The sequence below is a fragment of the Cryptotermes secundus genome, unplaced genomic scaffold (assembly GCF_002891405.2).
Source record: "Cryptotermes secundus unplaced genomic scaffold, Csec_1.0 scaffold1927, whole genome shotgun sequence".
Taxonomy (NCBI): Eukaryota; Metazoa; Arthropoda; class Insecta; order Blattodea; family Kalotermitidae; genus Cryptotermes; species Cryptotermes secundus.
The window spans coordinates 372433-382164 of record NW_019726269.1 but is presented as its reverse complement, the minus strand read 5'-3'; the positions used below and the strand labels follow the sequence as shown (position 1 = coordinate 382164).

General features: G+C 39.1%; 2 protein-coding genes across 3 annotated transcripts in view; one reads left to right on the top strand and one right to left on the bottom strand.

The window, feature by feature from the left end:
- Positions 1 to 1995: 1995 nt before the first annotated feature.
- On the top strand, positions 1996 to 5542 carry LOC111864172 (general transcription factor 3C polypeptide 5; the record flags this gene model as incomplete). Its single annotated transcript, XM_023851236.2, is given in 3 exon segments — positions 1996 to 2216; positions 3484 to 3664; positions 5418 to 5542. Coding segments are annotated over 3 exon segments (500 nt in total), but the record flags the coding sequence as incomplete, so codon positions are not given.
- Positions 5543 to 6127: 585 nt separating this feature from the next.
- The window catches only part of LOC111864170 (probable RNA-binding protein 18), a 5740-nt gene continuing 2135 nt past the window's right edge, over positions 6128 to 9732 (bottom strand). For both annotated transcript variants that reach the window (XM_023851234.2, XM_023851233.2), the window contains exons 4-5: positions 8060 to 8133; positions 6128 to 7862 (exon numbers count right to left, since the gene is read on the bottom strand). In XM_023851234.2, the coding sequence (XP_023707002.1) occupies positions 7655 to 7862; positions 8060 to 8133 (282 nt within the window). In that variant the 3' untranslated portion in view covers positions 6128 to 7654. The remainder of the gene's footprint in view (positions 7863 to 8059; positions 8134 to 9732) is intronic.

Sequence of the window (9732 nt, the reverse complement as noted above, 5' to 3'; positions counted from 1 at the left end):
AAATAATATTACAAAAAAACTAGCATGACCCACTCCGGTCATTCAAGCCAATACCTTATTCATGGGGCACCGCCCATTTCACTGACCATTTACTTTCACAAACCAAGGAAAGAAAAAAATAACAATACTCACATGTGTACATATACTCATAGGGTACCCATACATATATATTTATATAAAACACCTTTGCCTTGCCATTGCTCCATAGCTCGGCAGAGGGGCCCTCTCCCGGGACACACAGCGCTGACTTCCAAAAATAAATTGAATTTTGAAAAAGAAAAGAAACCAAATAGAAATTTCTAAGAGCAGGGACAACCGCCCTGCACGACCGCCATCCAGGGAAAGAGAGCGACTGTTCATGTCATCTTGGCACGACAACGAGAGGAGGAAGGAAAAAAGAGGGGGAGGGTCACGTGACATCATTGAAAAGAACTTTACAAGAAATATATGAGTATTGGCTGTGGTTGACTGCAATTCCATGATGCCTTTCACGGGGCGAACCCTTTGAATCGTCTTCAGACTGTTCAATTCATCTAAAGTGTAATAGGATTAAGTATGTAAAAAAGCACTTAAAAGCTGCTCTAAACTGCTAAATATTATGAATTAACTCTTTTATATTTAAAGGAAGATGATTAAAAAGTTTAATACCAAAATAGTAAGGTCCTCTCTGGTAAGTTGTCAAATTTGTCTGAGGGCGATAAAGATCAAAATTACGCCTAGTATTAAGGCCATGAATTTGTGATGTCATGGGACTGTTATCAGCCTGAGTTGATGTTGCTGATTGGAGCAGTGCAAATTGAGGAAATTGCATTCAGTAACATGTGTTCAACTCAGGCTGGTAACAATTCCTGGAAACTGTGGTTGCCAGTTTCCTTGGTGTGCCCTCACCCTCATGTTGAAAACAATGCCACCGTACGAGTGCTGAATTTGCACATGCCCTGTCACAGTAGTGTGATACCTGAACAAGGACTACATACACACACATTTATTAATTTTCTGACATCAAGGTACAATGCAATTAAATTGCATAGATGAAGAAGAACGTCTTGAGGTTCAATGACATTAGTCTGGCACCAATACGCCGGGTTTTTGGCTAGACAAACATAATTTCTTAACAAGATCTATGTCAGGAGTCTGCAACCTTTCAACCCCCTGAAGCTGTATGTCAAGATCACACCAAGAAACATTTTAACTAACATTAAGAATACCAAAACACATACTGCCACAATGTGCTACACGTCCAAGGTAATCTAACCTAACCACAATACAATGCACTTTGGAAGGAGTCACAAACATAAAGAAACAAAATTGAAGCGTCCAGTATAGTTCTCCTTGTCTTTCACACATCAGGAAAATTCTGCCACCACCCTTTTTCCTCCATTGGTTATTTTCATTTATCAATAAAACATGTCAGTAAAATAAATAAAACCCTTCACTTAGTTTGTATCAACTGATGCAGAAACCAGCAATTTACAAATCAAAGGTTACATGGTTGCTACTCAGTTGTATTGTCTGTTTAAAATAAAAGAGAAACAGTCGGGAATTCTAAATAAACAGTGGAACCGATATGACACTAGTGCAAAATTTGGCATTGCATGTTTTCTACTAACTTGTTACAGTCTGGGATGTTGGTTGTTCCTAAACAATTGTTCAAATATGGATCTGTTAACCTTGATCTATCCTTACATTTCAGTGGCTGAGACGAGTCACGTGTGTTGATGCACAGTAGGAATTGATTTTCAGAGCACCATGACATGGCACTGGATAAGTAATTTATCTGTTATCACTGAAGTGCCATTTTAGAATGAACCTACTACCTCCATCTGCAGCACAGATTTCTCTTAAACACTGGTCTCTACCTACCACGCTACGAAGTGTCACATACGAGAAGATTGTAATCATTCACTGTCACAAGAACCTCAGACCTCATGAACACACTGGTCCTTCAGAATATAGATATAGTAAGTCACTGTTTCAACTGAAATGGTCTTTCAGGTGGCTTGAAGATGAAAGTGAAGCCCAAGAGAAGTTACTGTAACTACCTCCTACCCTACAAGTCAAGTCCATCATGTCGTCCTAAGACAGCTGTCATCACGATGGAGAACATGCAGCCTGAGAAAATTGCAGAGAAACAAACTGAAGATATAGCAAATAATGACAACATCTATGTATTCCATCCTGGAATGGTGCCTCCTTCCAGACAGATGTTCTATCAGGTACGCTATAATGTTACACTTGCATGGGTATTTTGTTTGGTGGTGCACAACAGCGAAGCTGATAAAAACACCCTGAAGTCAGGTAGAAGTTTGGAGGACCATACCACCTCCATTTTCAGTATCAAAAAGTAAGTGAAGCAGGCAGCAAGCAAACAGAGTGTTTCCTGTGGACTTGCTTTACTTACTCTTTGACCCTGAAGATGGAGGCATTATGGTCCTCTGAATTATCAGTAAACTACCAAACTGCATGGCATCACAATCCAGGAGACAGTGCTCTTCATATTCATCATCATGAGAATCTCAAATCCAACAAATAAATTTTGTTACTATAAATAAGGGAATAAAGGAGGTTTAGAACTAAGGATAGTTATTTATTATAATGTGAGATACACAGGACTTGTAGCTTGGATAGGATATGTTAGAAATGCATACAAAGATTTGGTCCAAAAGCTATGCCTCCACTTCCATATCTTCATATGATGTTGCTTAATTAAGCACATAGACAAATTTCTGTCATAAATAATTAGAATGTGAGAGTATGGACTTTTTTTTTTGGCTCAGGAGGGGTTGCTGGCAGGTTCTTGTTAACACAATAATAAAACTTCAGATTCTGTAAAGGGTGCAGAATTGGATTAGTTGCGTGACTATTAGCTTAGCAACGAGGACTCTTGCTTCGTGGAATTGGTTTGTTAAGCTTGTTTGTTTGTTTATGTTTGTCAAAAAGTCAACCATCCCTTCTCCTTCCTGCCACATCCCACTACCAGCACTTTTGTTCCAGGGGTGACAAAGCAATGTGCATATGTCCTAAAAACCAAACTCCGTGATTTTAGTCCACAAGTGAACTCTACCGATTGAGCAACGGCTGCTTTTCGGGGAAGGTAGTGCCAAATTTAGCGGACAGTGTGTGTCACGTGGTCAGAGCAACAGATCTCCATGGCCGTTAATTTCGGTTTTCTAGACTGGAGCCGCAGTTTCCTTGAAACAGCTCCTCAATTATCCTCACAAGGCTGAGTGGACCCCGTTCCAGACCCACTACTTCTCAGAAAATCTGGTAGCGCCAGGAATCGAACCCGGACCTCTGGATCTGTAGCCAGGAACTCTGACCACTAGACCACAACCATGATTGATATATCCAAACTGTTTACTGTTTACTGTTATGGCTTGTTATACACATCCTCATTTGGCATGATACATTATAGTGGTAGTGGACTGAAATTCCTGTGCAGAATGGAGGTAGGTCACACGAATGAGCTGATTTCTGTTTCAGTACTGTGATATTGATGTGCCTGAAATTCAAGAGATGTTGGAAAAATTACCAGTTCCACCACCTGGTGCCAAATGCCATGAACGCCTGGGATGGATGCCAAGTGGTATGGATGACAGATGCCGGGAAATTATCAGCAAACTCGTCACTGAAGTTCTAAAGCAAGAAAATGTGTTCATACCATGTAAGTTGTCAAATATTTAAATCATTACATTAATCCAGTATAAAATATATTTCAAGAACAGACGTTGGAACTGGGAAATGTGTAGAGTTCATATATTACTTTGTATGGGTGTGAAACTTGGTTTTATTCTGAAGGAAAAAAGTGGTTAAAATAGACAGAAAGTGTTCACAGGAAAATGTCTGGAACCAGAGGATAAGTTCACATACCATAATTATCTGTTCTTTCTTTACCAAGTACTGTGGCAATCAAATCAAGGAAATTAAGATGGCCAGACATGCAGCACACATGGAAGGAAGATAAGTGCATATAGATCATTTTATGCACAAAGCTGTAGACTCAGGAAAACATGTTTTATATTATTATATGTGAAAGTTGATACACAGCAAATCCTAGCCAACAGACAAACAAAAAACAAACTCCATGTCTTTAGCCCGCAAGCAAACTATACTGACTGAGTGACCGCTGCTTGTCGGTGAAGTTAGTGCCAACTTTAACAGACAGGGTGTTGCGTGGTCAGTGCAACAAATCCCCACGGCTGTTAATTTCGGCTTTCTAGACCGGAGCTGCTATTTCCTTGAAAAAGGCCCACAATTATCCTCATGAGGCTCAGTGAACCCAATTCCAGACCCACTACTTCTAATAAAATCTGGTAGTGCCAGGAATCGAACCCGGGACCTCCGGATCTGTAGCCAGGAACTCTTTGACCACTAGACCACAGAGGCAGTTGAACCCTTGCCAACTGCAGGGGTTATTTTCCTGAAAAGCACCTGAACTTGGAAAACTGCAGTTGGAAAGACTGTGGGGAATTGGGGATTATGGAACTGTGGTTACTATTGACAGTAATCAAAGTGTGTTAACTTCACCAACAATAAAAATACAATAGAACTTGGTTATAACGTCATCAAAGGGACCTAAAAATAGTGTCATTATAAACGAATGTCGTAACCGAAATGGGCACTTCCACAGTAGCCTTATGTTAGTCACGTAAAAATCTACCAAAAACCGAGTTAAAATGTTTCATTTTTTAGTGAAATACATAGTTAAGTACAGACTAAGGTAACATTAAAGTGGAATTGCCCAAATTTGTAATATCAAAGACATATTACAGCGCTTTTCACTGACAATACACACCGCACTAATACTGTATATTAAAGGTAGGCCTACTGACCAAATTACAGTAGATTACATCAATTGTTGTGCCTTACTGTACCTAGATACGAGTACAGTAATCAGTTATCTTCATCTGTTTCCTGTTACTTGCCCAATACACACTTTCTAAATTACGTTCAATGTCCATATCAGAGAAATTCAGGAATGAAAATGACGTTACATACGAGGTTGATGCATTTGTGCATGTTGTACTAAGCAAGGTATAAAAACAGTTGCTTTATGAGGAATTAGTTCGTACCATTGAATATTTGACGCAATAGACAAGGTGTCGCAGAAACCGATGTTGCTATAACCAAGTTTTACTGTATATAATAGCATTAGACATAAAGAGTATAAAACTTGTCACAAAAAAAAAACACCGTAGTGTAGTGATAATTTGGAAACTATAATATTTGTGTCAGATGCCATCATGACCCTGCCCCTCAAAGTATGGATGTCTCATGCCTACACAAATTAATAACCAGATAAATAAACTGGATACAAACGGGACGCCATGGATACTTGAAATGTATAGTTGGCAGGGACAACTGTACTTGTTTTGATCTACTTACACATTTTCACCAATTTGTTTTGATTTTTTCAGCCAATGAAACCGAAAAACAAAGCAGAGAGCAAGAAAAGGACAGTGATGAAGACTATGATTTTGATGATGATTATGTTGAGGGTGATGACAGTGATTGATGGCCAAATGATCTGTATTAGAAATGAGAACAGGTTGGATAAGACAAACAAGGAAATAAAAGGACACAAACAATATAATATACAGGATATTCCAAAAATGAGTACATTCCTAATAAGGGAGTATTGAATCGAACTCCTTTACAGTTTTGCAAAGCAACTTTCCATTGCAGGGATGTGTGGTTGCAAAGTTTGAGCCATCTGACATGATGCTAAATACACAGCACATTTGGGGATAGGAAATCCCATTATGTGTTATATTTTAAAAATGTTATATTTTAGCGTCCTGTTACACTGATTCATGTCCATGGTTTATGCTAACCGTCTTACAGTGTATACACTTTTTCACCATATTCTTCACTTCCACACTACATGTTTCAGCACTAATATGCCATCCTCAGGTGTCTTTATGCACGTTAAACTATTGTACTGCATGCCATAATCTCTTCATTCTAAAATGACTAAAATCTGTATTCGTCATATATGTCGATGAATTCTAAATAATAAAACTTTTCAGGATTCATCCTATGTCGCACTCAAACACGTGAATTATGCCAATCCTCTTTTATGTGAGCATTCTTCCTACATACATTTGTGTATCGTGTTCTGTGTTGTGTTTTGCTCCTGTTACTGCACGCGTTGTACTGCTGAAAAAGTGTATACACTGTAAGACGGTTAGCATAAACCATGGCCATTATGTGAGTTACAAGGAATAAGCATCAGTTCTCATTGTGTAGAATTGCCTGCTGGGTGATTATATCATTGGTCCCTATGTTTCTCCCACTTGTTTTATTTGTAAGCACTATTTCACTACCAGTCTTCCTGATTGCATTTTCACACTCTAAAGTTGAAATTAAGATCTGTTGAAATGCTACCTTCTCCCCAGGTTGGGGGGTTGCTATTTCACATGCAGGTGGAGTCATAGATTATTTTTGCAGCCAGGTTATAGTTCTAGGAACTGTGCAGGTATTTTGGTATGGGCAGAAATACCTTCATATGCAGGAAATTTTAATTATATGTGGGTTACTTCAAAAGGCATGGCAGCATAATATTTCTGAAAATTCGACCGGAATCTCCAAATTTGCCGCTGAGCAACAGCAATGTCTTGATTTCTAATGATGCCGCTAGATGATGCGGAAGTCCAAGGACAACAAAGCGAGTCCAGCACGACGTCAGTGTGATCATAACCTTCGTTGAGAGTGAACGTTAGCCGGCTGGAACAGCGTTGTTATGTGAAAACAGCACTGCTTCACGGAAGAAATGTGACTGAATGTCACTCAGAGCTTGTGGAAGCTCTGGGTGATCATGCTCTACCATACAGAACTGTTGCAAGCTGGATAGAAGCATTCCAACGTGGAAGAGAAGCAAGTGCTGACTTGCAACGTCGTGGATGCGCTGCGTCCGTTCGTGCCGATGTTTCTCATGCTGTGGTCGTCCAGTGCATGGAGGAAGATAGGCGCTGGTCTCTGAAGGAGTTAGAGAGACATACAGGGATTGACCAGGCAACTGTGCATCGAATTTTATGAAACTCACACTGAATTTTTTATTTCTTAATCACAATTGAATTTTTTGAGGATTAAAGAATGAAAAAAAAGTCATTCCATAATGTGCAATTTTTCTTGCCTATTATACCTACGCCCCTTCACATTAACCTGATCTGACTAAGCCAATTGGAGGGGTATATCATGCCCTTTCATAAGTATATTCTGAACTTTCTTCATTGTAACATGTTTACCCCCCAAAAATTTTTTAAGTAACCCATGTATACATTCTAAACACTGTGTATATGACTGTTAAATGTATCCTTAAGAGAAACGTGCAGTTATCAACATATAATAGTGTCAGAACTGAGGTTCTCATGGTAGTGGATATTAAAATTATAGTATCCTGGGACATGGTGCTGTGGAGAAGTACCAGTGTTTTGGAGAAACCTGCTACCTCCATTTCAAAGGTCGAGGACAGAGACGACACGTTGCTCTGAAACATTAATACCCAACTGCCAAGTACACACTGTCATCCCAGAAGACCCATAAGCTTCATGTAATACAGTGCTTACATTGTAAACATTTTTAAATAAAATTATAATAATTCAAGTTCCATAAACGAGAATCTAATGTCTAAAGAAGTAATACAATTAGAAGATCATCTTCGAAGCTTTGAGGGTCTTCTATATGGTCTTGAATCATATCTTCCTCTTGATCGGTATCTTGCTGTTGAGGCTTGTGTTACATGAAGGCGCTGTGGTGCAAACAAGCTTCCTGTCGGAGCATTGTTCACCTCAAAGTCATTAACTGAACTGTGTTCCATCATCTTTAACTTGGCTTCAATAGCCTGGATTGCAGTCTGTCGACTGAAAAACAAAATTTTCATGTCATGCAGGTATCTGAATTGTCTGAACATACCCGAACAACTTCACAGAATAAATGTTTGTACTTTCATTACATTTCACATCATCAGCTAACAAACTGTCTAACATGAAACAGTGTTATCATATTCTCATAACTGCTAATAATGCTGTAATCAGACATCACTGAAGTGGATAGTTACCTGAGTTTTGTCTCACTTTTTGCCCCAGCCAATGCAGGTATCACCAATTCCGGTTTTGGCCTATCTAATTCTTCCTGTAAAAGAAAAACAGTAAATCACAGGGGCATTCTATTAATCATACTTTCTATTCCTTACATTATAACTGAAGTTAAACATTCTTACTTTATAAAGAGAGAAATTCAATGAAGAGTGAAGTAATTTGTATAATATTATGCCACACTTCCTATCAGGCAGTCAAAGTTCTTCAATGAAAGAAAGACCTTTGGATAATCTGTTTGAAGACCTGTAAGTCTTGGACAGGAAATATCATAGGGTGGTAACAGGGTTATTGACTGGCCACTATTCACTGGGAAAGCACCTAAATGTTACAGGCATCTCTGATTGGGCCATGTGCTGGAAATCTGGGCATGAGATAGCCTCCTACCATATATTCTATTGATGTCCAGCTTTACCCAGGCATAAACTAGAGAGCTGAGGATCTGCAGGGTCATATCCAATGAATACCATGACAGCCTCAATCAAGATTATTCTAGCTCTAGCATTATATTCAAGGCTTTCTGTAGGGCTCTAACAAGATCAGGGATGCACAATGGACCTGGTAGTGGCCTGAGTGCTTGAGGCAGCCTGAACACCACCAATATGAACACAGTATACTACAAAAATAAAACATATTCTGCACATATGTGAATTTATATAAGATACTTTGTAACACAGAGAATCTGTACAAAGCCAAGTACTCTTAACAGTCCCTCACAGATGATCACATCATGTCCAGAAAGCAGTAATCTCCATGGAAATGCTTTTAGATAACGGAACTTTCCACTGACATCTCACAGCTTTATTTGAGTGTGTAGAATTTCACACTTGCAGGGAACAAACTTCTACAGCTCTTCAGGTATTACATAATTGCCAGGCTTAAGATATAGCTTAAGGCCACGCCATAGCTCAAGCGGTTAGTCACTGGCTTCCCACCACGGTGACCCCGGTTCAATCCCAGGTCTGGGCAAGTGGGATTTGTGGTGGACAAAGTGGTGCTGGGGCGGGTTTTCTCCTAGTACTTCAGTTTCCCCTGTCAATCTTCATTCCATTCATTCCACGAAATTCTCCATCATCATAATCACCCGAAGCAGGTACAATAGGCCAATCAGTGGCCGCCGTGGACCCAGTTGGACTCCACCCCCTACTATGCGAATTAAAAAAACATATAGCTTATAGTGTGTAGCACAGAGGAGCTTTTACCAGAGAATGTGGATGAACTATCTAAGGAATACTTACGGGCCATCAACAGAACAATTAATTATAAACTGATATTAAATGTTTAATATTTAAATTATTTTATTTTCATCCCAGTACATGTTTTGATCTATCAAAATCCTCATCAGGTGGTTTTTATGAATAGCTTATGTTGGTACCAAGAATCCCACATGATGACCAATCATCTCCTTGCACCAAAAAGAACGTAAGCAACCACAATCACATAATTTGTAATATTTGAAACATATGAAATTCATTATATTGTAACGTGTTTACGTTATTGAAGACGCCGTAGAGATGGTTAATTGGTTTATTTAACAATCTACAAATAACGGCTACAATTACTTATCACACAGTTGCGGGGTTTCACACTTTATAACCCTAATCGCATTAATCTGTCAACACTGTTGCGGGGTTTC